Below are 27,915 nucleotides of genomic sequence, written 5' to 3'. Positions count from 1 at the left end.
GGACGGCTGAGGCCCACGTGGTGCTGACAGCATCAGGGCGCCTCCGCAGGCCTGGCCGGAGGAGGGGGCTGAGGTCCGTGAGTGGGTCCTGCCTGGGGCTGGCAGTCACCAGAAGTCGTGCCAGGCTTGACTTGGGCCTCGCACAGGGACCCTGGGCAGCCGTGACAGCAGCCTGAGCTGGGCATCTTAAAACAACGGCAATTGATTTTCTCATGGTTCTGGAGGCCACCAGCGCTAAGTCCTAAGTCAAGGTGTCGGCAGGGCCAAGCTCTTGAGGGGGATCCTCCCTGCCTCTTCCAGCTTCGGGGCTCCAGGTGTCCCTTGGCCTGTGGCTGCATCCCCCAACCCCTGCCTCCACCTCCCCTGTGTCTTTCCCTGCTCATCTGTCTCTATGTCCAAACGTCCCCTTTTTATATCAGAACCTGGGAATCAGGGTTCCCCCTGCTCCAACATGGCCTCATCTTTACTTACATCTTAATCACATCTGCAACGGGCCTGTTTCCAAAGGTCGCATTCCCACATACTGGGGTTTGGGGCTTGGACATATCTGTCTGGGGACACAGTAACTGTGCTGGCTCCAGAGGCCTAATGGGGAGGGCCTTGGCCTTAGCCTCTGCCCCAAAGCCAGGCCCCCACCAGGGGTCCCAGGACATACTCCCTCTCGTGCCTGAAGGTCCCCTCAACTCCTATGTCCCTTCCTGAGGTCACAGGTGGGCCCCTCTCTAGGAAATGAAAGGTTTTACAGAACGGTCCATTATCTTCTTACAAAAGGCCTTCTGTGGTGGGCACAGCCCAGAGCGCCTGGGCATAGGGTGGGCACAGGATAACCAAGGGACAGTTCTGTGGGATCAGGAGCTTCCAGGTAGCCCCAGGTTGGGCAGGGTAGTGTGACTGGGGGCCCAGGGAGACCTCTGCCCGGTGGCCTGTGACCCGGCGCATGGTTCCAGGAAGGCAGACAGCGGAGCAGGTGCCCTCTGCCTGCCAGGGCTTGTCCTCAGACACCAGCTTCCAATACTGAGTTTTCAGACAAGCAATCGGAAGGAGGTGGGGCCAAGCCAGTCCGAGGTCAGCCAGGCTGGGGCTGGGCAGCTGAGAGATGAGGCTGTGGGCAGGGATGGAGGCAGGGCACTGAGGGGACAGCGCCGATCCTTGGATCCCTGCCACATAGAGAGGGACTGAGATGCCCGACCTCACTGGGCAGCTGGGAGACGTGAGCCCCATGAGGGTTGAGGGAATAGGGCTGAGGTGCATGAGGCCTCTTCTCCCTTGATGCGGGAGCGCTGAGGGAAGAGCTCTGCCGCTGATGCTGTGTGGGCCGGGGCGAGGCCTCCCCTCTGTGTGTCCTGGGCCTCCTGGAGCTCCTGGGCAAGGAAGGTGGTCCCTTGTCCACACTGCCTCCTGCACCTGAGCTGAGGGCACCTGCCTCACCTTCTCATCTCTGCCCAGGTGCACCCAGGGGCTCTGCATCCCTGTCCTGGGAGTGAGTGGGCTGTGTGGCCAGGGGGCTGCAAGGCCTCTGCTGAGTCTTCCAGAGTTTCCAGGTCATCCCCACAAAAGGCCTCTGGAGAAGCGTCTGCAGGTGTGGCTGACCTGAGGTGCCCAGAGTGGGGTGAGTAGAGGAACCAGGAGGCAGTGGCAGAGCCCCACACATCCCACCTTCACCTGGAAAGGAGCTTGGTTGGGGCGGTGCTACAGCAAGAGACAGAGCTGCAGGGGGTCGCTGGGCAGGGCCCGGCTGGAGAGAAGGTCCCTGGGGCAGAGATGCCTGGGGCAGTCCCCAGGTCTCCTTGTGCATGTTGGCTGGAGAGGGGCTTCCTAGGGGAAGGCAGCACTCGCCCCCTGAGGGGAGGGAGGCGGGGATGGGCATTCCCAACCCTCAAGGGCCGGGGTATCCCTGCATCTCTAGAGGCTGTCATGCAGGATGTCCAAGGCCCCTGTCCCGGAAGCCCCGGGGATGCTGAAGACCGGCAGGGGCTAGGCTTGCACAGGGGCGAGGTCGACTTTGGAGGGTCTGGGAAGAAGCGAGGCAAGGTAGGGGCAGTCCCCAGGCCTCGGGCGATGTCTGCCTTGACCTGGAACCCATGAGCCCCCATTTCCTTCCCTGGAAGCTGAGTGCCAGGGTCCTCCCCACCCCTGGGGTCTGCTCCCTGGGGGCCATATTCAGACCCCCCAGACAAGCAGAGTTCCAGAGCTGGAAGGAGTGGCTCTGGCCAGCCTCCTACCTCCCTGTGATAACTGGGACCCCTGAGGTCCCCCCGAGAGATTTGGAGGTGCAAGGTTAAGCGCATCCAAGGCCCCACCTCTGACCAGTGCCCTCAGCTCACTGAGGAGGACGCCAGCCCAGAGAGGGGTCAGGACTCTCCAGGTCACACAGCAGGTCAAAGGAGGACTGGCTCTGTCCCAAAAGGGGTATTGGGGGCCACTCTCCTCCTGCTACCTGCCACCAGGAACCAGCACCTCCCCAGTGCCCCCTGTGTCCAGCCCCCTTGATGCCCAGAACCTCCCCAGTGCCCAGTGTCCCCTCGTGTCCAGCCCCCTTGATGCCCAACAAGTCCCCAGTGCTGAGTGCCCCCCATGTCCAGCCCACAAATGCTCAGCGCCTCCTCAGTGCCTCCTGTGTCCAGCCCACCCCAATGCCCAGCAGTTCCCGTGCCCCGTGCCCCGAAAGCCCTGAGCTGCAGCCCCCGCCTTGCAGTTTGTACGGGTGCTGAGCGGAGTGGCCCCGTCTGTGCTCTTTGACCTGCTGCTTGCTGAGTGGCACCTGCCGGCCCCCAACCTGGTGGTGTCCCTTGTGGGCGAGGAGCAGCCTTTCGCCATGAAGTCCTGGCTGCGGGACGTACTGCGCAAGGGGCTGGTGAAGGTGGCTCAGAGCACAGGTGAGCCCCCACCCTCATGGCAGCCCGAGGCCCTGACTCTCCACCCCACCCGGCACGGGCAGCGCTCCCACCCCACACAGCAGCCCGAGGTCCTGACTCTCTGGACCATCAGGAGAACATTTCCCGAAACTGCCCACCTGTCCTCTGCAGTACCCACAGGTGCAGCAGTGCCTACGTACTGGACCAGCGCCTCCCCGAGCTGGGCCTGGCCCTTCCTTAGAGCTGCCCCCTCCACTACGAGATGTCCCTGCTCCCACATACCTGGGACCAAAGCACCCCGGTGTATACAGGGTGGGACCCCCTGGGGAGGCAGTCGGGCCAGCCAGCTGTAGGGGTCAGAGTCCAATGACTGGGCTCTTTTTTGAGGTAGCTTGGCCTATGCAACACCCTGGAGAAGGGCCTGAGGTTTCAGGGACCCTCACTAAAGAAATGACTGTGGCAAACTCAAAGAGATCTTCCAGCCAGACATGGCCGAGGGCTTTGTAAAAGTTTGGGAAAACATCCTGGGATTCTGGCCCAGCAGAGGCAGCTGGACAGAGCTGTGTCGGATTTGTCCCGGAGGGAGCCCAGTGGAAGGACTGGGCCCCAGCATGTGTGCTCCAGGTGGGGTGGGGGTGCCACTTCACAGGTTCTGGGCCCAGCCAGTCCCACTGCTGCCCAGTCCCCTGCCTTGGGTGGCTGTCTTGCCCTCTCTGGGCCTCGACTTCCCCACCCCGCCTTGAGGTATTCCCCAGCACCCACCACTGACTCCCAGGTAACTGGCTGCTGATTGGGCCTAGGTGTTAGGGCGTGGGGCCAACTAGGAAAGACCCGGGCAGTGCGGCACAGTGAGCCCCTCCTCCGTCCCCACAGGAGCCTGGATCCTGACCAGTGCCCTCCACGTGGGCCTGGCCCGGCATATCGGGCAGGCCGTGCGCGACCACTCGCTGGCCAGCACATCCACCAAGGCCCGTGTGGTTGCCGTCGGCATGGCCTCTCTGGACCGCGTCCTGCACCGCCGCATTCTGGAGGAGGCCCAGGTGCACATCCAGCTCCCAGCACCACGACTGCTGGGGGCCTGGAGGCAGGGGCTCAGAAGGGTTTGGGCAGCGGGCAGAGAGCTCTGGGAGGACAGGATTCGGGCTGGAGGAGGAGCAGGGATCGGACAGAGCAAGCACGCGGCCGGCAGGTGGCAGTACCGCATAGGGAACGGCCAGTGTAGAACGTGGCGAGGTCCCTCGCCTCCTCCTATACCACGTGGGCCCAGGCCCCAAGCCCTGTCCAAGCCTGGACAAGCAACTTCCGTCCCCCATGCTGGGGTCTGTCTAAGGCACTGCCGAGGGAGGCCCAGGCTGCCCCTGGTGGATGTCTGGACACCAGCCCTAGAGTCGGGAAGGAGGAGCTTCCGGCAGCCCCGGCTGTCTCCATGGCTCTGTCTAAAAGAACCTGCTCCCCACCGCCCCTGCCCCTGACTGTCGAAGGAGGGTCCCCGGGCCCCAGCTGTTGGTCCCTCCTTTTGTCTGAAGGGTGGGGAAACCAAGGCTCAGGCAGAAGCCTTGTGCAGGGCCCCATAGTGTAGTGTGTATGGCCTGGCAGGGAGGATCCCGCAGCGGGACCCAGCCCAAGCTGCCTCCCGAGGGCTCAGCCTCGTCTCCCTGAATGGGCACAGGAGGATATTCCTGTCCACTACCCCGAGGATGACGGCAGCAGCCAGGGGCCTCTCTGTTCGCTGGACAGCAACCTCTCCCACTTCATCCTGGTGGAGCCAGGCCCCCCGGGGAAGGGCGATGGGCTGACGGAGCTGCGGCTCAGGCTGGAGAAGCACATCTCGGAGCAGAGGACAGGCTACGGGGGTGAGGCCCGCCCCAGCCACCCAGGAAAGCCGCCGGCGGCCAACTGCCTTGGGACCCAGTGGGGATCCAGGGACCCGCCTATGGGAGGGTGGGGGTGACCGCCAGGGAGAAGGAGGAGGGCTTCCCAGGCAGAACGCAGCCAGCATGGCTGGGCACCGAGACCTGGAGACCTGGGCCGTGGGGGCCTGGGAGGAGGAGCTGTCTGGGCAGGGCGGTGCAGGAGGCACAGCTGGATAGAGTGGGTCTGGCTGGGCAGTGACATTCCCACCAGAGCCGGTGCAGTTCTGTTTTCACTGGGCCTTGCCGTGGTCAGAGGCTCTGGGGTGTGAGTTGAAAGAGGGCTACTTCCTGCCACCAGGCATGAGGTACGCTGCCACCAGAGGGCAGCGTCACCTGAGAAATGGGCACCTCTGGCCAGTCGCACTTTCAAAAGCTGGACTTACTAAGAAAGTGCTAGTGTGTAAATAATATTCATAAACAAAGCATATAATTATTTATAACGTCTATGAACAATATACAATATTTAGAAACAAAAAATGGTTTTTTGTGGGCAGTTTTTGGGTGGGCAGTTTCGGGAATTGTTCTCCGGATGGCCCAGAGAGTCAGGGCGTCGGGCTGCCCGTGCCGGGTGGGGTGGAGAGTCAGGGCCTCAGGCTGCCGTAATTTCTTGGCAAGGCCAACTGAGCCTTTTTTTTTTTTTTTTTTTTTCTGGTAGAATCTCACTCAGTCCCCCAGGCTGGAGTGCAGTGGTGCAATCTTAGCTCACTGCAGCCTCCACCTACCGGGTTCCAGCAATTCTTCTGCCTCAGCCTCCTGGGTAGCTGGGATCATAGGCATGTGCCACCATGCCTGGCTTTTTTTTTTTTTAGTAGAGATGGGGTTGCACCATGTTGGCCAGGCTGGACTTGAACTCCTGACCTCAGGTGATCCGCCTGCTTTGGCCTCCCAAAGTGCTGAGATTACAGGCATGAGCCACTGTGCCCGGCCAACTGAGCACTCTTTAGAAATGAAAACACAAAATCTCATCAAACTCTGGGGACACAGGCAGAGGGCCCTGCTCTGCTCTGCAGAAGCCCTGCTGGCCTGGGCACCGTTTGGCCAGGTCTGGTTTATCCTCCAGATTCAATCAGGAGGCACCTTTCAAAGTCAGGGGCCCGCCTGGGAGTTCAGTTCCCTGTGGGTGATTCTAAGGCATCTCCAGTCAATTTGCTCCCTCACAGAAGACGGGGGCAGGTCCAGGACTCTCTGGGGGCTTCACATATAGAAGTCTCATTTGCAGCTTCTGTTTGGGGGAGAAACCTGAAGACTCCCTCCTTACCTCTTTGGTTTGCTGAGCGGTCAGGAGCAGCCCGCCCAGCAGAGCTCCCTCGATGGTCGAGACGCTGCCTCTGCCACGCTCGGCATGAGTGTGTGTGGTGTGGCGGTGCACCTGCAGGGCTGGGGACTCCATTTCCTCCATGTCACTTTGTATTTTAACAGCCGTAGGCCAGCTCTTGCCACAAAGTCCGCATGCTGGGCAGTGGGGGTTAGAACTGGAGCCCTCGGCCCCCATATGGCAGGGGCTGTAATAGCGGCCTGTGCCACATGGCCCAGACGAAGCCCTCACTTTATTCGGAAGAGCTAGCTTTGACCAGAAAATGTGGTGGCCTGAGAGCCTGAGATCCGGGTGGTCACCCCAGGCAGAGAGTCCTCAGGCCTCACGGGTACCCTGTCCACAGGCACTGGCAGCATCGAGATCCCTGTCCTCTGCTTGCTGGTCAATGGAGATCCCAGCACCTTGGAGGTAGGGGCCTGGCTGAGGCCCCCTGGCTGGCTGAAGCCTTGTGGAGGGGTTTGGTGGATTCTGGGCACCCCTGGGATGGGGCTGGAAGGGATGGGGGGCCCCCCTGACACCTGCAGCCAGATGTCGCCGGGATGATCTGGGCTCCACTCTCCCCTCCCTCCCCGTCTCAGAGGATCTCCAGGGCCGTGGAGCAGGCTGCCCCGTGGCTGATCCTGGCGGGCTCAGGGGGCATCGCCGATGTGCTCGCTGCCCTGGTGAACCAGCCCCACCTCCTGGTGCCCAGGGTGGCTGAGAAGCAGTTTAAGGAGAAGTTCCCCAGCGAGCATTTCTCTTGGGAGGACATCGTGCGCTGGACCAAGCTGGTATGCGATTCCCCACCCCTGTCCTCCCGACCCTCCTCCCGGGGTGGCAGTGGTCCTCTGGGAGAGCCCCTGCTGATGCAGCCTCCAGCCCACTCCTCCCACCTCAGACTGCCGGGCCCCCCACCCACTCTCGCTTCAGGCCCACAGGGAGCAGAGGGACCCAGGCAGCCCCTTGGTCTGCGGGTGGTCCCAGGCCGGGCCCAGTGGGTGGTGGGCACGCAGGCTGCAAGGCTCACCTGGGGACACTGCCTGTGCCTCCGCTGGTGTCGACCACAGCCTGCCCCTGCCCCTGCCCCTGCCCCTGTCCTGGCTGAGGCGGCCCCATCGGGGCTCTGTTCTGGTGCCCAGCTGCAGAACATCACGTCACACCAGCAGCTGCTCACCGTGTACGACTTTGAGCAGGAGGGCTCCGAGGAGCTGGACACAGTCATCCTGAAGGCGCTGGTGAAAGGTGAGGGCGGGCAGGGTGGGCACGGCAGTAACCATCAGGCGGCTTCATGCTCGGAGACACTCTGGGGTTTGGCAGCCTGGCCGTTTGGGACGCTCGCCCGCCTGTCCCTTCCCGGGAAAGATGACACGTGATTCATGCATCTCTCTGTATTTGGCAAGTTTTATGACATGTGTTTTTTTTACCACAGCTTAAAACTATACTTAAAGCTCTCAATTCAGTGGGTTTTTTTTGTTTTGTTTTGTTTTTTTTTTTTTTTTTTTTTTTGAGACGGAGTCTCGCTCTGCCACCCAGGCTGGAGTGCAGTGGCCGGATCTCAGCTCACTGCAAGCTCCGCCTCCCGGGTTCACGCCATTCTCCTGCCTCAGCCTCCCGAGTAGCTGGGACTACAGGCGCCCGCCACCTCGCCCGGCTAGTTTTTTGTAGTTTTTAGTAGAGACGGGGTTTCACAGTGTCAGCCAGGATGGTCTCGATCTCCTGACCTCGTGATCCGCCCGTCTCGGCCTCCCAAAGTGCTGGGATTACAGGCTTGAGCCACCGCGCCCGGCCTCAGTGGGGTTTTTTTTAGTGGGGGAGGTTGTTTTTTGTTTGTTTTGGTTTTTGGTTTTTTGAGATGGAGTCTCGCACCGTCGCCCGGGCTGGAGTGCAGTGCTGCGATCTCGGCTCACTGCAACCTCCTCCTCCCGAGTTCAAGCGATTCTCCTGCCTCAACCTTCCAAGTAGCTGGGATTACAGGTGCCCGCCACCACACCCAGATAATTTTTTGTATTTTTAGTAGAGATGGGGTTTCACTATGTTGGCCAGGCTGGTCTCAAACTCCTGACCTCGTGATCTGCCCGCCTGGACCTCCCAAAGTGCTGGGGTTACAGGCGTGAGCCACCACACTGGCCAATTCAGTGGTTTTTAGTATATTCGCGAGGTGGGGCAACCATCACTGTTATCTAATTCCAGAAGCCTTCATCGCCCCAGAAGGAGCCCATACCCCTTGGCACTCACTCCCCATTTTCCCCCAGCCCCTGGGAACCATCAATCTGCTTCCTGTCTCTATGGATTTGCCGACGGGCGTTTCGTGTCCATGGCTCCCTGCAGGAGCGGGAGGGTTTCACGGTTCATCCGTGTTGCAGCGTATACCATTTCATGCTTCATTCCTTCTGTAAGGCGGAGTCAGGTTCCAGCCTGTGGACAGACTGTGGCTGATGCATCCGTTCACCCGCCGATGGAAAATTTTGATCAGCATTTGATGTGCTTTTTGTTGGAGACAAACACGTGCTGAAGGGCTGGCTGCTGGCAGGCAGACATAGCCCCAGCAGGGAGGGGCGCTGCTGAGCAGGGTCTGGGGACACCTTGAGTGAGGGGCTGCTCTGGGAAGGGTGTCTGGACTGCGGGTAGCTCGGGATTTAGCAACCTCACCAGGACAAGGAGGTCAACGGAGCCCCCCTGTTTAGGAACCTCCCTGTTTAGGAGCTCCCCCACCCCTTCTCATGAGTCTCAGTTTGGTCCCAGCGGCCTGAGAGAGGTACCGTAGTCTTATGGGGTCTACGACTGTGGAGGCTGAGGCTGGCGAGGACGGCGGTTTCCAGCAGATGCACCCAGCCCAGGTGCTGCAGGCCTCCCTCGAGTGACCCTGGTGACCTCACCAAGTCATGGTCAAATGCCCTTGCCCGTGGAGGAAACATGGCCCAGCGTGCTACCCTGACAACATCCAGGAAGTGGCCTCAAGGCCCAGGTGTTAGCTGGGGTACCCCCGTTGCGGCCGAGGAAGGTGCCTCACATGGGAGCAGATGGGCCATGCTGACACAGACCAGGGCAGTGCGCCTTCTCCTGCGGTTTGCACGAAGTCTTATGCCTCCTGCTGGTGCTCAGAAGTGGCACATGTGCCCCCTCAAGTCCCATGAAGTTCCCGTTTCCGCGTCTCTAGGCAGCCCACCTTCAGGGACCCTGTGCCCCAGCTCTGTCAGGCCCTCAGCTTCACCCTCGCCAGTGCCCGCCTGCTCTGCCCACAGCCTGCAAGAGCCACAGCCAGGAGCCTCAGGACTATCTGGATGAGCTCAAGCTGGCCGTGGCCTGGGACCACGTGGACATCGCCAAGAGTGAGATCTTCAATGGGGACGTGGAGTGGAAGGTGCCTCCCAGTCTGGCCCACCCGCCTCCCCCTCCCCCTCCCCCTCCCCCTCCCCCCCCTCCCCCTCCCCCTCCCCCTCCCGGCACTGCCCAAGCTGCCTACGCTGCCTGCTTCTGCACCCTGCGGGCTGCTTGGCTGAGCCCATTCTGCCCAACTGTCCTAAAGTCTGGGGCAAGACCAGGCCACACGGTTCCGCCCGGGGCTCTGCCTCGCTCGCTGGCCCAGGCAGAGCCGGCTGGGTGCCAGCTGTCCCCAAAGCCCAAGGGGGTCGTGACACCCTCAGCATTTTCTCATGACTGGCCCCTCTGTGCCCGCCCCAACTCAGGGGGCAGGCTGGGGTGCAGGAGAGCGCAAGAGTCTGCGTGACCTGGCCCTGGGGATGGGGTCCCTGTGCTCCCTGCTCTCTCCTTCCTTGGGCCCCCCTCCTCCTGTCTCTCACTCACTCTCTTGCCCCGCTTCCCTTGGGTTTCCATGGCCGCCAAGTCCTGTGACCTGGAGGAGGTGATGGTGGACGCCCTGGTCAGCAACAAGCCCGAGTTTGTGCGCCTCTTTGTGGACAACGGCGCGGACGTGGCTGACTTCCTGACGTATGGGCGGCTGCAGCAGCTTTACCGCTCCGTGTCGCCCAAGAGCCTGCTCTTCGACCTGCTGCAGCGGAAGCAGGAGGAGGCCCGGCTGACGCTGGCCGGCCTGGGTGCCCAGCAGGCCCGGGAGCCACCGACGGGGCCACCTGCCTTCTCCCTTCACGAGGTCTCCCGTGTACTCAAGGACTTCCTGCAGGACGCCTGCCGAGGATTCTACCAGGCCGGCCGGCCGGGGGGCCGCAGGAAGGCGGTGAGCGGGGCTCCAGGGAACGGGGGGTGAGACAAGGGCCACAGTGGGAGGCCGACGCCCATGTCCTCCAGGAGAAGGGCCCGGCCAAGCAGCCCACAGGCCAGAAGTGGCTGCTGGACCTGAACCAGAAGAGTGAGAACCCCTGGCGGGACCTCTTCCTGTGGGCCGTGCTGCAGAACCGCCACGAGATGGCCACCTACTTCTGGGCCATGGTGAGCCGAGGCCGTGGGCCCAGCGTGGGGGCGGGGGAGGGACAGCCTCCTGAGACCGGGTCTCCTAGGGCCAGGAAGGTGTGGCAGCCGCTCTGGCTGCCTGCAAAATCCTCAAAGAGATGTCGCACCTGGAGACGGAGGCCGAGGCGGCCCGAGCCATGCGCGAGGCGAAGTACGAGCAGCTGGCCCTGGGTGAGTGACCGGCCGGGGCCAGGCCCGCGTGTCGGGGGAGGATGTGATAGAGGGTCAGACAAAGGGTCCTGGGCCTCGCCAGGGCCGCCTGTTACCGCTGTGGGGCTCCAGGTACCCTCAGTGGCCTCCTCTGTAGGAGAGGACAGACGGCTCTGCCTGGGGTGGAGGCGGACCCAGACCCTGAGTGTGGGACCGCTGGGCACGTGGTGAGGAAGATAGAGCCTCACGCCCCAGGCATGCACTGGGCCCTGCCGTGGGACAAGGGACATTCGGGGCGGCGGAGGCCCCCTCATCCTGCTGGGGGAGGGAAAGAGCCAGAGAAGGACAAAGGGTCAGGAAGGGTCCAGAGCAGGCCAGGCGGGGGCAGAAGGCCTGGCTGGGCCCTGGGAGGTGAATGCAGGGTGCGGCCACAGACCCCAGGTCTGGGCGGGGGATGGAGGAGGGGCGTTGGGGGCCGGGCATCGGTGTCTTGTCCTAGCGGCCAGGGTCTCCGGGGGCAGACCTCTTCTCTGAGTGCTACAGCAACAGTGAGGACCTCGCCTTCGCCCTGCTGGTGCGCCGGAACCGCTGCTGGAGCAAGACCACCTGCCTGCACCTGGCCACCGAGGCGGACGCCAAGGCCTTCTTTGCCCACGATGGCGTGCAGGTGAGTGCCAGCTGGCCTGGGGGAGAGCTGCCAGGGGGCAGGGCTGGCAGGCGAGCTGGGCCCAGCTTGAGTTGACTTCGCAGCCTGCGGCTGCCCTGTCACTCCCGTCCCCAGCACAGGGGAGCGGGGTGGGGCTTCTGTTCCTGGAAGGTGCCCCCCGGCTTCCTCCACCAGGCACATTCCTGCCTCTGGGGTCAGCGGAAGTGCCACTTCCTCCTCTCAGTCCTTCCCAACCACCAAGCCCAATCTTTTCCCTAGTGAAGGGCACAGCAGCTCAACCCACACCCCTGCGATGAGCATCCCGAGGAGCACGTCCCCCACCAGGACGGGGGCTCCGGGAGGGAAGGCTGGGCTGGGCACCCCTTCAGCTCACGTGGGCCAGGCACCTGGGCATTCCTGGGGCAGGGCATAGCCTGGGCGAAGGGGCAGAGGTGGAGCCAACAGTTTTGCCTTCACCTCAGGCCTTCCTGACCAGGATCTGGTGGGGGGACATGGCTGCGGGCACGCCCATTCTGCGGCTGCTAGGAGCCTTCTTCTGCCCCGCCCTCGTCTATACCAACCTCATCACCTTCAGGTGGGTCAGGCCTGTGGGCTGCCTGCTGGCTGGGGCAGGTACCAGTGCATGTGCCGGAACCACAGGGAGGTCCTGGGCCTCGCTGGTGCTGGTGGTAGCCTGACTCTGTAGCCCCCAAGTCCAGACTCCCTGCAGGTCCCACTCCCCACAGTCCTTGCACCCAGTGGGCACTTTGATGGCCGAGCGCCCGGAGCCACGCAGGCGCCTCTGGGAGTCCTTCCTGCAGGCCCTGAGCTCTCCTGTGCTTGCAGTGAGGAAGCCTCCCTGAGGACAGGCCTGGAGGACCTGCAGGAGCTGGACAGCCTGGACACGGAGAAGAGTCTGCTGTGCGGCCTGCACAGCCGGTGCGAGGCAGAGGGCCGGGCAGAGTGGAGGGGACCGGCGGGTGGTGGCTGGGAGGCTGGACTGTGGTGGGGCACCCAGCTGGGCGCCAGCCTCACCGCTGCGGCCTTCTCTGCGGCACAGGGTGGAGGAGATGGTGGAGGCGCCGAGGGCTCAGGGTGGCCGAGGCCCGCATGCTGTCTTCCTGCTCACACGCTGGCGGAAGTTCTGGGGCGCTCCCGTGACTGTGTTCCTGGGGAATGTGGTCATGTACTTCGCCTTCCTCTTCCTGTTCACCTATGTCCTGCTGTTGGACTTCAGGCCGCCCCCCCAGGGACCCTCGGGGCCCGAGGTCACTCTCTACTTTTGGGTCTTTACACTGGTGCTGGAGGAAATCCGGCAGGTAGGTGGCCACACTAGCTTGGGTCCCCTCCACTCTGCAGCTTCAGGTTGGGCAACCTAAGCTGGGTCCTGCCCTCTTGGGGTGGGGCTACCCATCTGTAGAACAAGAACAGCATGGGGCCTCCCACCTTCCCAGTCACCAGTGGCCATGATCCTGGTCAAGGACCCAGCCCTGAGCCCTGCTCCAGACCGAGCCCTGAGCCCTGCTCCAGACTGAGCCTTCATCCCTGCCCCAGACTGAGCATGACCATGGTCTCCTTCGTCAGAGTCTGAACCCTGACCTGTATCACAGACTGAGTCCAGACACTGAATAAACTGATCCCTAGACTCTGGGCACAAAGAGCCCTGACTCCAAGTGAAGACTGATCTCAGCTTCTGTCCCCAGACAGCCCTGGAATAGCTTCAGTGGACCCCCAGTCCCACTGGTAGCCTGGGCCCTGGTCATAGATGGAACCCCGATCCCCATGGCCCACTGAACCCTGATCCTTACAGATCTGAGCTTGTCCAGGTAGGGCTGTCCCCAGCGAGGGGGCCTGGACAGCTATCAGTGGACTGCCTGCCTCCCTCCCAGGGCTTCTTCACAGATGAGGACACACACCTGCTGAAGAAGTTCACACTGTATGTGGGGGACAACTGGAACAAGTGTGACATGGTGGCCATCTTCCTGTTCATCGTGGGTGTCACCTGCAGGTCTGTGGGGCCCAGGGGGGCTTGTGGGCAGGCTGCCAGATGAAGCCACTCAGGTCGGGCGTGGTGGTGGCACCTGTGGTCCCAGCTACTCAGGAGGCTGAGGTGGGTGGGTCACTTGAGCCAGGGAATTTGAGGCTGCAGCAAGCTGTGATCACGACACTGCACTCCGGCCTGGGTGACAGAGCAAGACCCTGTCTGCTAAAAATAAATAAACAAAAAATGAAGCCACTCAGGGCCTCAGGAGTCCTGGCCTGGCCCTGGCCCTGCCCACACCCAGCATGCTGTGTGCCCCTGGGGAAGCCTCTGCCCCTCTCTGGGCCCCGCAGCCGCATCAGCCTCCCACCCTCCAGGATGCTGCCCTTGGCGTTTGAGGCTGGCCGCACAGTCCTCGCCATGGACTTCATGGTGTTCACGCTGCGGCTGATCCACATCTTTGCCATACACAAGCAGCTGGGCCCCAAGATCATCGTGGTGGAGCGCATGGTGAGCCCCGGGCCTGGCCCTGGAGGGACAGACAGCCCCTGCCCGGGCCCCTGGCTGGCCACTGACGCCCCTCTTTCTGCCCCACCCTGTGGAGATGAAGGACGTCTTCTTCTTCCTCTTCTTTCTGAGCGTGTGGCTCGTGGCCTACGGCGTCACCACCCAGGCGCTGCTGCACCCCCATGACGGCCGCCTGGAGTGGATCTTCCGCCGGGTGCTCTACCGGCCTTACCTGCAGATCTTCGGGCAGATCCCACTGGACGAGATCGATGGTTTGCACACAGCCAGCAGGGGCGGGGCGGGGAGCAAGTGGAGCCCTGTGTGCACAAGCCCTGGGCACGAGTCTCTCCAGAGGGGTCTGCTGTGGCCAGGGAGACCCCAGCCTGGGGCAGAGATGGGAAAAGTGGCTGAGGCCTGGTCCCCAGGCCCCCCACACCCCAAAGGGCCAGGCCTGGTTCCCGAGGCAGAGGCAGCTCCAGTCACGAAGCCCCGACCTGGGGCCTTGGGCTGGGAAGGGGACACAAGGAGACCCCAAGGCAGCCAGGACTGGCCTCCTGCTTGGGAAGGCCAAGCGGCAAGTCTTGCTCTGGGGGTGGTCCATCGGGGGCGAAGGGATGGGCAGTCACTAAGGGCACAGAGTGCGCCCAAAGGCTGTCCCAGCTATCATCCAGGGTCTGGGCCCTCTGGCTCTCCTCACGGCCCCTGGCCTCTGCCCTTCTCCCACAGGGCCCTGCTTGACCTAGGTGCCCCGTCACCCACCCACCCACCAGAGCCCTTATGCCGTCCTTCCACCATGCGGCCACTCCTAAAGGCACCCTGGCTGCTCCTGGGGACCCACCCCAACGTGTGTGTGTGGCCTGTCCGTGCCTGTGGGTGTCCCCAGGCCGACCCCTGTAGCTGGCTGGGGCTGGTGGAGGCTCTGGAAACTTTTTCATAAGCCAGTGCAGTGGGGAGGGCGGGGTGGGGGGACAGAGCCGCTTGGCCATGGGGGCCTCTGTGCTGATGGGTTGGTGGGAAGCTCAGGGATGGGGCAGCTCAGGGATGGGGCAGGGACCTGTGCAGTCCCCTGGGATGGCTGGGACTCAGTGAGGAGCCGACCTGGGACGGGACGCACACCTCTGGGAAGGTGGGCCAGCAGCCAGCCAGCCCCTGGGGCCCTTGAGGGGTGCCGTATGCTTGGAGATCCAGCAGAGAAGGTGCTGGAAACATTGTTCAGGCGGTGTCAGGCGGCTGGGGCTGCCCAGCATGGGGCAGTCATGGCACAACGTGCTGCCCAGGCCTGACCCTGACCTCTGTGGAGTGGCGCTCAGGATCTGCGATAAATATTTGTTGATGGGATGATGGCCAGACCGGAGCAAACACAGGCCTCCGGGACAGGCGTGGGCGACGCCGTGATGGAAATCGCCTCTCCCAGCGCGGCTCATTTCCTTGGGCTGTTTTCTTAGCCCCCGCAGCCCCTCCTGACATTTTGGTGTTTGCTCATCACAGGCATTCATTTTCCAGGCCATTAGTTTAACCAGACCCTGCCTGCCTGCGACCCCACCTCGCCCTCACCATATGGTCTCCAACACTGCCCTGTCCGCAGGGCCCCTCGGGGCAGGAGGAGCTCTAGACAGGCGCCTCCAGCCGGGGCAGGGTTGGGGGTCCCCCCTTTCTTGAGTGGCTGCCTCTCTGGCGGGCCAGTCCCAGACACCCGTATGGGAGACAGGCCTGGCCATGGCCTCCTTGTCGATGGGAGAAGGCGGGAAACAGACTCCCGAGGAGCCTGCTCCGAGTGCTGCCCCAGGGAGGTCTGCGGTGCTGCTGGGATCTCTCAGGGAGGTCTGCGGTGCTGCTGGGATCTCAGAACCCTGTGCTGAAACGCCTACAACAGGGCCAGCCCCGGCCGCACACTGAGTCTCAGATGTGTCACTTCCCCTCTCTGAGCTGCAATTCCTTGGGGTCAGTTCAGCTGCCAAGCAAATGTCTGGGCCCTTCAGGCTGAACCCAGCCACTCACTGTGAGCCCCTCTGCTGCTGGGCAGAGAGTCACTCACACATGCTGGGCAGAGAGTCACTCACTCACACACGCTGGGCTGCTGGGCAGAGAGTCACTCACACACGCTGGGCTGAGAGGGAGACTGAGGCTCAGACAGTTTCTGCACAGCCTGCAGGTCTCCTCAGAGCCCAGGACAGCCCCCTGCCCCACTCTGCACTCGTGCCAAGCTGGAGCTGGGGTTGAGCTGTGGTGATGAGCTTGTTCTCTGGGGCTCCAGGCCCCAGGGACAATTTAATTTCCAGCCCGGCCTGGTGGCGCCTTCCCAAATCACAGAGTCGGGGAGGGTGTGGGGGTCTCATTCCTCAGAGCTGCTTTTATCAGACAGATTTACGGCTTCACAAACAGGCTCTCCAGGCTGGCCCTGGCCCGCTCCTCCAGCGTGCGGGGACAAGAGGGGTCATCAGTCTGCCCAGGAACAGATTCATGGGCTGGAGGTGGCCAGGGCGGGCAGAGGAGGGGCAGGCCTGGGGTGGGAGCGTGGGGAGGGCTGGTGCTCACTGGCTGCCAGTGCACACACAAACACTCAATAACTCACACACGGGCCAATGTGTCACAATAACTCACTCGGGAGAAACAAGGCAGGAATTCACCCCAGGAAGGAGAACGGACCCCTCCAGCTCAGGACCCAGGCACAGAGGCAGGAACCTGGGAACAGGGAGACCCCCAGAACCCACCACAGGGCAACCTGGAGCTGGCAGGCACCAAGACACACTTGAATGTGCCTGTGTGTGTGCCAGTGTGTTCACACAGACTCACACATGAGCATGTGTGCCAGGCACATCCAAACACATGTACAGGCTCACACAGACACAACCCAGCATGCAGGCTGGGGAGGGAGGAGAGAGCGGAGCTCCCATTAGGATATGGAGGGGATATGTGGTCCCGGATGGCCGGGGCATGCTCTGGCCTCTGGCTGGGATCCTGAGCACCCTGACTCCCACTGTGGCTCCCTCCTCCCTCCTCCTGCCCTGCAGGCTGGGGTGGGGTGGGGGTCTAAGGCTGAGCCCTGCAATGGAGAAGCCGGTGTGAGGTTCTGGTTTTAAGGGACTGGAGTGAGATCTGCTGCCCCTCCAGGGTATCCCTGCCCAGGGCTGAGGGAGCTCAGCCTGCCAGCTCCCAGAGTGCACTGCCTGAAGAATGTTCTTGACTTGAGTGGCCCAGTGTGGGATCGGTGCCCTCAGGGCTTGCAGCGAGCCCTGTCTGGAGCCTGCTGGCGCAATACATTTTGGAAAGGTGGCGGAATTACTCCCCAGCTTGGAGTATGATCACAGGGGTTAGTGCTGTAACGGCTCTGAGACGTCCTGCAGTCAGGACCCCATCTCCCTTTCCTCAGCAGCTTCCCCAAACCTTCAACAGCAGAGGCTTTTTTGGGATGAGGGGTGGAGGTTTTAACACACGCAACAACCGGCAGAAACCTGTGTCCCGTGACCCCTCTGTCCCCCACCTTCCATCCCTCCGGGGGTCTTGACTCTACCTCCAGGGCCTGTGGCCCTGGCTGACTCCAGTCCCTGGTGGAAGCCCAGCAGACATGGCAGAGGGGGCCCAGGGTGGGGCTCACCACCCATCTGGTTCTGGTTTGCTGTGATGGGGGTTTCGGTGCTAAAACCTAGGCCATCCTGGGTGAACTGGGACAGTGGGTCACCTAACTAGCACCTGTGTCCCCTGGGTTCAACACTGAGACTAAGCTCTCTACCTCAGGGCGTTTGCCTGAGGCCGCCCTTGTGGCTGCCCCTGGTCTGGTCCCCACGGTGTTCCCCACGGCACCCTTGCCTTCCAGAAGCCCGTGTGAACTGCTCCACCCACCCACTGCTGCTGGAGGACTCGCCATCCTGCCCCAGCCTCTACGCCAACTGGCTGGTCATCCTCCTGCTGGTCACCTTCCTGTTGGTCACCAACGTGCTGCTCATGAACCTGCTTATCGCCATGTTCAGGTGACTCCACCCAACCCCCGGAGGAGAGCGCCCTGGAGCGGAGGGAGCAGAGGGTCATTCCCCAACACCGCCTCCTTCGCGGTCCGCAGCAGGGCTTGGTGCCCCAGGGCAGATAGGAGGCGGCACAGCCTGGACTGCGGGGCTTTGCCTGCCCAAGACCTCGAACTCTGTGGGCCGCCCTCCTGGTCCCAGGAAGCAGGGCCTGGGTCTTTGGGGGACGGGTGCTGTGGCGAGAACTCTGGGCTTGTCCAGGAGAGCAGAGCGGACAGGGGAAGACCCAAGGAGAGTGCAGAAGCAGTGCTGGGCCTCGGTTTCAAAAAGGGCTCCCCGACAGCAATCAGGGCACAGGTGGGATGCGTCCCCCAGGTGGGCGTGGGGAGCCGGCAGGTGACGGCTCGGCTGTGTCCCTGCAGCTACACGTTCCAGGTGGTGCAGGGCAACGCAGACATGTTCTGGAAGTTCCAGCGCTACAACCTGATTGTGGAGTACCACGAGCGCCCCGCCCTGGCCCCGCCCTTCATCCTGCTCAGCCACCTGAGCCTGGCCCTCCGCAGGGTCTTCAAGAAGGAGGCCGAGCACAAGCGGGAGCACCTGGGTGAGGCCGGGGCGGTGGGTCCCAGGGCGGGGCTGTGCGCCGGAGGCGGGTCTGGAGAGACCTGGGCCCCTCCTCAGCCCCGTGGGTCCTCGGCTGGGCTCTGTGCAGACTGGCACCGCTGAGCCCGTCCCCCTGCAGCTTGGCCGTCCCTGCACAGGGCTGTTCTCTCCCTCCATCCGCTGGCTGGGCCCCACTCACTCCTGCCAGGCCTACCTCGCCCCGGGACCAGGCCTGGGCTCTGCCACTGAGGCCCATGTGCTCTAGTAACGCTGACTGCCGCCCCGCTTTCCCAGAGAGAGACCTGCCGGACCCCCTGGACCAGAAGGTCGTCACTTGGGAGACAGTGCAGAAGGAGAACTTCCTGAGCAAGATGGAGAAGCGGAAGAGGGACAGTGAGGGGGAGGTGCTGCGGAAAACCGCCAACAGGTGCGGGGGCCTGTCCTGATCACTGGTGGGTGTCCGGCTGCCTTTAAGCAGGGATGTGCCCTTGGCGTCAGTGACAGAGGATCTGAGCTGGGGAGCCGAAGCTGAACGGGTAGGGGCAGGGCCCTGGCCAAGCCCAAGGGCCTCACTTTCCAGCCTGACCTGTGCGGGACCCTGCTGGGATGCCCAGCCAGGCGAAAAGGAAGCGTGCACAGTGACCGTGGCGCCCTCCCTGCTGTGGTCTCAGGAGTGGGACTCCCCACCCCGGCTTCCCTCCAGCCCTGGCTGCAGGGGCCTGTCCCCGACTGCCTGCCCTGTACCGTCTTGCTGGGTGGTGTGCCCAGGCAGGGACGGCACCCCAGCCCTACCAGGGAGGCACAGAGCACTCTGTACCTGTGCCAGGTGCACTTTGAGGGGTCCTGGTGCCACCAGATCTGGGCATGAGGGGGGAAGGGAAAGGGCCAGGGCACCCAGACTCGGGCACACAGGGAGGCCTGAGGGGATGGGGAGGCTCCCCACACGCGGAGTGCTGCGTGGCCATCCACAGCTACCCGCCTGCTCCTGCTGCAGAGTGGACTTCGTTGCCAAGTACCTCGGGGGGCTGAGGGAGCAAGAAAAACGCATCAAGCATCTGGAGTCACAGGCAAGCGAGCCCTGGAGCTCCTCTCCCTGACGGGAGGCGGGTGGCCGCGTGGGGCCACTGGGACCTGCCCACAGCCCTGCCCGGTCGTTCACAGAAATGAGCCAGACCAGAGCCAGGGCAGGAGCACCCCAGTGGGTGGAGGAAGGTCCTGGGGAAGGGGGCCGTCCCACCTGTGCCTGCTCCACCCTGCCACTTGAGAGGCCACAGCCTTAAATGAGGGTGTCACATTCACAACCCCTCACGTTTCACTCTACATGCCTCACGGGAGCCTCACCCACCCCGCCTTTGAGTGGCAGCTCCCAGAGGGAGGAGTCCCGGGGCAGCGGGGCCCTGGCAGGAGAGGGGAGATGGGGAGGTTGCCTGTCCCCTGCTGTCCTGAGAGCCCTGGAGCTTCCCGGACATGTTTCCCTCCTCCAGATCAACTATTGCTCGGTGCTCGTGTCCTCTGTGGCTGACATGCTGGCCCAGGGCGGCAGCCCCTGCAGTAAGCCTGTTTGGGTTCGTGGGATGAGGGTGGGCATGGGCACCCACCCTGCAGCAGCTGGTGGGAGCAGGTGGGGGCCGTAGGCTGTGCTGTGTACTCTGCCTTCCCTGCCTGGCCTGGGAGTCTCAGGCCTTGGCTAGACATGGTTCTTCAGGGCGGTGTGGGAACCCTCTGACGGAGCCCCGGCCTCGGCCAGGGTCAAATGTGGTTCACTCAGACTCCAGAGGCTCTGCTTGGCACAGGCCCTACCGGGCTGTCCTGCTCAGGGGGCAAAAGGGCCCCTCAGCCTCACGGGAGTTGCTTTCCTAGTCCCAGGAGTGCAGGAGGAGGCCTGGTTGTCTCTGGGCTCCCCATCTTCCCCAGGCTGGCCTGTGGGGACTCACTCTGGGAGTCATGGCATCCTGGCCCTTGCCTCTGAGCCAGCTACCTCTCCCCTTCCTGGGCCTGCCCTGCTGGCTCCCACCACTCAGGGGGGCCTTCCTTCCCATCAGGCTCTCGACACTGTGGCGGGGGAAGCCGGCTGGTGGCCTCTGACCACAGAGGGGGTTTAGATGGCCAGGAACAACCTGGGGATGGCCAGCCTTCCTCGGACACCTAAGCTGCTTGGCCTGCCATATGTGGGGCCATCTCACCTCAGCAGGCCACCCTGGGTCTTGTGCACTGACCTTTGCCGACCTCCAGCGGAACCCCCAGGGGGCAGCAGACCCCCCAGCAGACAATGGCCCTCCTGGTGCCTCACCAGACCCTCACCCAAAGGAACCGCTCCTTGTCCCTCCCGGCCTCCCTGGGGGCACCGCAGTGTCATGGGGCTGTCTACCCTGACAGGCACTACTCCCCGGGCAGAAAGCGTGCCCCACCGTAACCCTACTTGGAAACTGACCAGCGTGCACCGCAGAAAAGCTGGCCCTGCGGTGCGACGGGGGAGCACCCCCATCCAGACTGAGCAGCTGCTGTGGGGTCTGCACCCACCCCTGCCCTGACTTGTGTTGCCTGACAAGAGACTCATCTTTTTTTGAAACACTACTGGTTAGAATTTCTGCCACTTAAGACCCAAAAGGTCCTTTGGGGCTCAGGTGATTGGCTCCTGGAAGACAAGGCTGGGCACCCACGGCGTCTGTCAGCTGTCCCCACAACACCCAATGGCCAGTACAGCACACGCTGGTGTTTATGGCGCTAGGACACAGCCCCTGTTGGTGCCAGTGGCTGCTTTATCTCCAGTGGAGCCTGGAAAACACCCAGATAAAACTGGACCCCTGGCTCAGTCAAACACCTGCCCAAGCCCTGCAACTGCCCACTCACACCCCAGCCTTCTCTGTCCAGACCCATTTTGTCATCTCCCTGTCGCCTCCCAAGCTGTGGTCCGCACTAGGCCTGGGGCTGATGGCATCCTGTGGGCTTTGGTTGGGGGAGGGCAGATTCTGGACCCACTCAGGCCCATTGAGGGTACTCGCTGGACACCTGCCACTGAGCCACAAGCCCTAGAGGCGGCCTGGGGTTACCAACTCTTGCTGTCACCTGGGTGATCTGCTGTTAAGGGATGCAGGTGTCAGCCACCCTCGAGTGGTCCAGCACTGTCAGGTGTGGGGACCTCTTGCTGCCGACAGACCCCTTTGAGTAAGCAGGGCCCAAATATACACAAAGTCTGAGAAAGACCCAAAACCTTTATTGTCCCCACCAGGAAGCCAGTGCTTCCAGCCCACACCCCACACCCCAGGAGCCTCAGCAGGTCTCTGCTCGGGAGGACGCCACCCAGAGCTGCAGCCAGGGCCTCCAGTGCCACCTACAGGCAGCCTGCAGGCTTCCTCCCACTCCAGCTGGGCAGTGGCCAGGCTGCCCCTTGACCAGCCCCACTAGGAAGGCAGCAGGATGGCAGTGGCCAGTGTGGTCAGGCTGGGCCATCTCCCTCTCAGACCTCAGCACCTGGGTCCTCAGGGCTGCTGCCCTTGTTCCGGAAGTGGTCTCGACTCCGCTTCCTGCTGCCATGGAAGCCAACAGTCTCCACCGGCGGGAGACCTGGCACAGACCCACTGTGGACAGGCCCTGACAGTGCCTCCACCTCCTGCAGGCCCCCATGGGGGCTGCCCCACTCCTCGGCCTCTGGGCTCCCGGGCCCGGCCAGATGGGCCAGCTCCACAGGGCCCTCGCCCCTGTCTGTGGCAGGGTTCCCAAGGCCACCCCTGCCCGGCTCTCCCACCTTCCCCAGGACCCTCTTCCTCTCGTGTCTGGCCTCGACGCCTCGGACTGGTTTGGTGAAGACGACCCTCCCCGCCCCACAGCTGGAGGGGTCCTGGTTGAAGGAGGACACGCAGTCAGTGGGGGCAGCCAGGCTCTGGGAGCCCAGGAAGGCCAGGGCGGCGGCCTGATTGCTCTGCTCGCTGACCTCGGTCACATCTTCTAGGCTGTACTTGGTCCAGCGCTCGGGGTGTGCCACGTAGTCAGGGACCGGAGGCACCCTTGGGGAGGCAGGGCTCCGACGGGCCCCGCCCAGGCCTTCCACTGGAGACCGGCCTGAGGGCGCTAGGGGCTGCTTGAAGCCTCCATTGTCACTCATGCTTGTGTGGGCCACAGAGGATGGAGCCCTCCTGGCCGCTCCCTCCAGGCAGTCAAAGATGTCACGGCTGCGCTGGGAGAAGGTGGAGCTCATGCCTCTCAGATGGAATGGCTGCACCGTGGCCGGGAGGAGGCCTGACGGGGGTGAGGGTGGTTCATCAGGACCTGAATCCTCCTCCCCAGGCAGCCCCAGCGGGGACAGTGCTTCCACTTCGGCACCACCGGGCAAGCTGAGGTCAGAGTCCGAGTCGCTGAGGGAGACTGTGTCGGAAGGCAGCGTGTCATACTCCGTCCCGTGCTCGCCCTCCACGCTGGGGGACGGCTCACCTGTCCCTGCATCAGCCATGGGTCCCCAGGGCCACGCCACACCTAAACCAAAACGGCCCAGGAAGTTTGTCTCTCAGGAGGAAAAGTATTGAGAATGAGTTCCCCCTGCAGATCCACTGCCCCTGGACAAGTAGAGAATCAACTGACAGAACCGTCCCACACAGGGTGGAGTCCCGCCTCCCCCTCCAAGCCCTCCTCTCACCTCTCTTGGCTGCTGGGTGCCAGTGGTTGACACTGGAGTGTGACTGGACAGCCAAGTGGGCCAGGTGAATGGAGCCCTGCTGAAGGTCCTCAGTGGCACAGGCGTGGTCGTCTCAGGCCTGGGAGTGCCCCAGCATTGCCGCTGTTCAGCTGCTCAACTGCAGGTGGGTGGGGTGGGGGAGAGGACCAACCTCAGACCAGAGCACACATGTGTGAAACAGGTTGTGTCCAGTGCCAGCACATTGTCACCCCTTAAGGTGCCAGGCAGGACCGACCTAAGTCTGGGTTTTCAGAGCCCCTGACAGGCTAGGACTCAGGGTAGGGACTTTTGACTCGTTACCTCATTTAATCGTGCCAACCCTCTGCAGGCAAGCTTGGAGCTACTAAGCGATTTTAGTAGTAAGCAGCCACCCAGGGCTTAAACCCAGGGCCGAGATCAGGCAGGAGGGCCACTTATAAGCTGCTTGCTGTGCAGGGTGAGCAGTTGGTACTCCACAAAGAGCCGGCACCTTCCTGATCCATGGGGAAAAGGTTTGCTCCTATTTGCTGGAAGATCCCCGGGAGCTCCCAAGGAATCTGCAGCCAAGGCCCTGGCATCTGAGGGTCAAGCTCTCAGGAAAGTGGGGTGTCGACCATCACCTTGAGCAGCCCTGCTAGGCAGAAGCAAATCCCCGCAGCTCCTGGAGCGACCTCCAGTGACCTTCCTCCTGTAACACTCAGCACATACCTTGCCTTTCCAGCTGGGCAGACAAATGCTGCCTCCTGTACCCATTTAGTGGTAGAGTGACTAGGTGCCTCAGAGCTGCGTTTCCAAGCAAAAAAGACGGCCCATCCACACCCTTCTTCACTGTCCTCGGCCATCCATCCACTGACTCCTCTCCTGCTACCAACACTCCTTGCCCGCCCAGGGTGACCTGTGTCTTGTGCACCCAACAAGGATGGGGTCAGGGGTACTATTAGGGACTGTCAGTGCCCTCCACCAGGTCAAACACAGGAAGGACCTCAATTCCTCTGAGGCCTGACTCTCCTCAGTGAAGAAGCCACCCCAGGGAAAGGCGATACCCAGTACCCCCCACACTGATGACCGTTTTAAAACTGGCAGGAATGGGGCGGGGGCCATAATTTGCCCAAGTCACACAGTATGTTGCAGACGAAGCTGGAGTTCCAACCAGACCCCTACTTCCCAGATTCGCACTCCCGTCCTCTGCAGCAGAACGCCGCCGCGGCCAGAAGCAGCCTGGTAGCGGGGCACTCCGAGGGGGAGCGGGGATCGGGCTGCAAGACAGGGACTCCGGGAGTCCGTTCTCGGGGTTCTCGGCGAGATCCGGCAATGAGTGGAAGGGCAGAGTTGACTCCTTCATGTCTGGAGACTGAAGGAAGCCGTCTGTTTCTCCACATGAATGCAGAGCCCGGCCTTTCTCCACTCTATGTGCCAGCAAGACCTCCCCGCCAGGGAAAGAACGAACTCTCAGTGCCAAGTTGGCTCTCGGTGCGAAGTCGGGCTGGACAGGCCCGGGTCCGGGCCTCAAGAGGATGCTGTGGGTGCCAAGGGCCCGGTCGCAAGGTACGGGGGTTGGCGAGCACAGCGGGGCCTCCGAGCTCAATTTAAAGCTGCGCTCGGTGACCTTCCGGAGGCTCGGCCGGCCACCGTGGCCCGTCCTCCCTCAGCACAAACCTACCGGCTCAAGGATGCACGGCAATCTCCATCTTGGTCGGCGCCGCACGTCCGCGCGGCGCGCTCAGCCCTCTGGGAAACCGAGTGCTCTGCCGGCGGAGCGCCGCGGCTTCCGCACCTGCAGAACTACAACTCCCACAAGGCACTGGGCCTCCACTCCCGACGCCTGTCGGGATGTGTAGCCCTGTGCGCATGCGCCCGCCCCTCTACGCCCCGGCCCTTGGGTCCGGCTCGGAAGCGGCCCCGGAAACGACGGCATTTGTTGGGGAACCAAGACCGGAATTGACCAGGAAGAACAGGAAGAGGAGGGGCCAGGCCTGCAATTCCCAGAATGCTCGACGGCTAACCGACAACCGGGCCGGCTTCCCGTGGTCCCAGCGCCACCTGCCGGAAACCGCGAGAACAGCGGCCGCCCCAGGCAGGAAGTGCATCATCTCGTATGGAGAACGAATGCCGTTCCCAGCACTTCCGGTCATGACCGGAAGCGGTAACTGTCGCTCCTCCTGGGCTTCGTCAATGCAGCGAGGCGGGGCTCCCCGGGATCCCACGGTCCCGCTCAGGCCAGACGCAGAGGCGGTCCCAGCCCGAGATGAGGACGCGGGGTCGTGGCCGCTGGGTCACGGGTGAAGGGGGCTTTACCCGCTGGTTGGGCCGATGCTTTCCCACCCCTAGGGGTTTACTGGGCCCTGGCCGCAAACTTGTGGGGCGTCGTCCTCACACAATTGCCCGGCCACCCTGACACCTCTGGGCCCTCAGCTCTGGTGCACTGGTCCGGGCTCCGGGAGGCACTGAGACGTCCCCCGAGGGCGCTGCGGGGAAGCTGGGGCCAGGTCCCTGGTCCTTCCGGGCAGGATGGAGGCCGCTGAATGCTCAAGCTTCCAAGTCAGCGTGGCTGGGTGGGCGGCAGCCGGGAAGGTTTGGCCTCCGCCGTGCTTGGGAGCCTGTCCAGGGGGCAGGTCAGATGCCCGCCCTGAAAGGGAAGACGAGGGCCCAGGTTCTCCCTTCGACAAGCCGCGTCTCCCTTGGCCACTGGCCCTGTTGGCACCTTGTGCCCCTTCTCAGCTGGGAGAGTTCATGCCCCACACAGTCAAGGAATCTGAGTTCCCCGTGGCTGCTAGACCTCTGGTCCCTCTGAAAGGCTCGAGAGAGAACTCCCCCAGGGCCTGCTGTCCTGGCATCCGCTGGGAAATAGGATTCAAGGACCTGCTGTGGCTCAGCCTAGAGAAAAGGAGGGGAAGCAGGACCCCCTCCTCGGTCCCCGGTCTGCTGTGCGCCTTTGGGATACCTTATTCCTTAAACTGCTCTTCCCTCCCCACAGGGAACACAGTGGAAAGTAGAGAGGGGGCTCCTTGAACCATCCTGTTACCCCAACCAGTGCAGGCTTGGAAGTTGGGAGCAGCAGGGGAGGAGGGCCTGCTGAGAGACTCTGTAACCCCCTAAAATGCAGGGCTGGGGACAGTTTCCAAATTGGCCCGCAAAGAGGCTGCTGGGAGCCCTAGACATGAATTCCCAGGCACTCATTTCCTCCAGGGGTCAGTTAAATGTGCCAGCATCTCCCGCCCCACAACTAGGGAAAAGCAGCCTGACCCAGAGCAAGCCCCACCCCACGATGTAGGGGAAGATAGGAGAGTCTAGACCAAGCCCATTGGCAAGGACGGGGAGCGCAGGGGCTGCTTAGCCCCAGAGCCTGTCCACCCCCCAACCACCGCCCGCTGAGGGGCTGGGTGGGCTCCCTAGTAGGACGAGGTCTTTCTTCCCCTCCAGCCCCTTTGAGACATGGCTCAGGCCTGAGCCGCCAGCTCTTCAAAGGAACACTTACAGGAAATAGATGGGCAGGACAGAGACCCTCAAATGCTCAGGAGGGAGCAGTGTGTCCATCCTTTGCCGTCCCTTAGGAGGAGGAGGAGTCCTGCAGCGCACCCAGCCCCGACCCCAAGCCCATCTCATACTGCATTCCCTGGCTGCCCGACCCCTCCTGCCAACCTACTGACACTGTGTGCTCCTCGTGTGCCCAAGGGGCAGGGTGGAAGTGACTGCAGGCAACACAGGGCCTCTCCCAAAAGAGAACACAGAGAATCCTCCCAGAAAGGGCCCTTGCTACCTGGAGTTACTCCCTGGTTTAAACCCAAAGTAAAATTCTAAGCAACCCCAACCAACCGAATGGACACCTCTTGGCCAAACGCATTCTAAAGTAAACCTGAAAAGCTAGTTCAGGCCATGATGACCGTGGGTGGCCCAATGTGCCTCATTATACCCTCTTCCAGTGGGAATTCAGGCACTGCTGACCAGCATTCACATTAAAACAGACACCTTAGGCCGGTGTGGTGGCTCACACCTATAATCCCAGCACTTGGTCTATCACCTGAGTTCGCGTGTTCAGGAGTTCGAGACTAGCCTGGCCAACATGGTGCAACCCTGTCTCTACTAAAAATACAAAATTGGCTGGGTGTGGTGGTGCATTCCTGTGGTCCCACCTACTCGGGAGGCTGAGGCAGGAGAATCGCTTGAACCCGGGAGGTGGAGGTTGCCGTGAGCCGAGATCACGCCACTGCACTCCAGCCTGGGCGACAAGAGCGAAACTCTTGCCTAAAAATAAACAGAGACCTTAAGACTCACAAAACAGACTCTGTATCAATAAGATACCAACGTGACAGCAGGCCCTGAAAGAAATCAAAGTATTTTACCCCAAAATATATTTCTCTGATGTATTTTGAAATGGCCCTGCAAAGCTGTCTCTTGGGAAAATCTACATTCAATAGAGAATCCCCCTCCCTTTCAGGGTCTATTTCCTGATCCAGGAGATAATTAACTAAGATTCTGGCACCTTTTTAAGTCTGATAAGAAACATTTACAATCCGGAGGCTTCATCTGCATAAGAAGAATCTTGGTCTTCACAACTCCTTCTCTTAACCCAGACAGTCCATTCTATTGATTTCAGGTCTTTAGATAAACTCAACCAATTGTTAATCAGAACATCTTTTAATCCGCCTATGACCTGAAAGTCCCTCCCCTTCAAATCATCCTACCTTTCTGACTAAACCAACATACATCTTAGATGTATTGATCGATGTCTTATGTCCCTAAAATGTATAAATTCAAGTAGCCAGACCACCTTGGGCACCAGTTCTCAGGGCCTCCCGGGGCTGTGTCAGAGGCCACAGGTGCTCTTATTTGGCTCAGAATAAATAACTCCGCAAATTTTACAGAGTGACTCCTTTTGTGAACACCAGGGATCCCAACCCACCCCCTCACCCTGGAGCCCACACAGTCCACAG

At 62.0% G+C, this 27,915-nt stretch overlaps 2 protein-coding genes and 1 long non-coding RNA gene across 7 annotated transcripts; 1 reads left to right on the top strand and 2 right to left on the bottom strand.

Annotated features, from left to right (window-relative positions):
* Positions 1-1,474: 1,474 nt before the first annotated feature.
* TRPM5 (transient receptor potential cation channel subfamily M member 5) lies at positions 1,475-21,537 on the top strand. Of its 2 annotated transcripts, XM_045372366.3 has the most exons (25): positions 1,475-1,609; positions 1,907-2,031; positions 2,696-2,876; positions 3,729-3,895; positions 4,525-4,708; positions 6,427-6,491; positions 6,662-6,853; positions 7,202-7,304; positions 9,305-9,423; positions 9,907-10,257; positions 10,329-10,469; positions 10,538-10,661; positions 11,162-11,307; positions 11,769-11,881; positions 12,133-12,225; positions 12,347-12,605; positions 13,176-13,294; positions 13,645-13,777; positions 13,872-14,046; positions 17,589-17,742; positions 18,156-18,337; positions 18,631-18,763; positions 19,331-19,403; positions 19,821-19,887; positions 20,379-20,905. In XM_045372366.3, the coding sequence occupies exons 2-25, from the start codon at positions 1,915-1,917 to the stop codon at positions 20,483-20,485; spliced, it is 3,498 nt and encodes a 1,165-aa protein (XP_045228301.2). In that variant the 5' UTR covers positions 1,475-1,609; positions 1,907-1,914; the 3' UTR covers positions 20,486-20,905. The 2 variants fall into 2 exon arrangements, with proteins under 2 accessions (XP_045228301.2, XP_045228302.2); XM_045372367.3 differs by lacking the exons at positions 1,475-1,609; positions 19,821-19,887 and having other exon boundaries at positions 1,889-2,031; positions 20,379-21,537.
* On the bottom strand, positions 12,322-14,018 carry LOC135966977 (uncharacterized). The gene is made up of 3 exons (XR_010580727.1): positions 13,863-14,018; positions 13,203-13,492; positions 12,322-12,455 (listed from the first exon to the last, which is right to left on the bottom strand). It is a non-coding gene; the product is annotated as an uncharacterized lncRNA (long non-coding RNA).
* TSSC4 (tumor suppressing subtransferable candidate 4) lies at positions 21,531-24,693 on the bottom strand. 4 transcript variants are annotated; one of them, XM_045372368.2, is made up of 3 exons: positions 23,306-24,693; positions 22,967-23,123; positions 21,531-22,806 (listed from the first exon to the last, which is right to left on the bottom strand). In XM_045372368.2, the coding sequence occupies exon 3, from the start codon at positions 22,781-22,783 to the stop codon at positions 21,794-21,796; it is 990 nt and encodes a 329-aa protein (XP_045228303.1). In that variant the 5' UTR covers positions 22,784-22,806; positions 22,967-23,123; positions 23,306-24,693; the 3' UTR covers positions 21,531-21,793. The 4 variants fall into 4 exon arrangements, with proteins under 4 accessions (XP_045228303.1, XP_045228305.1, XP_015289775.2 ...); XM_045372370.2 differs by having other exon boundaries at positions 23,693-24,693; XM_015434289.3 differs by having other exon boundaries at positions 21,531-22,886; positions 24,645-24,693.
* Positions 24,694-27,915: the final 3,222 nt, after the last annotated feature.

The sequence above is a fragment of the Macaca fascicularis genome, chromosome 14 (genome assembly GCF_037993035.2).
Source record: "Macaca fascicularis isolate 582-1 chromosome 14, T2T-MFA8v1.1".
Taxonomy (NCBI): Eukaryota; Metazoa; Chordata; class Mammalia; order Primates; family Cercopithecidae; genus Macaca; species Macaca fascicularis.
Note: the sequence above shows the minus strand (reverse complement) of the source record. Positions and strands in the feature narration are given on the sequence as shown.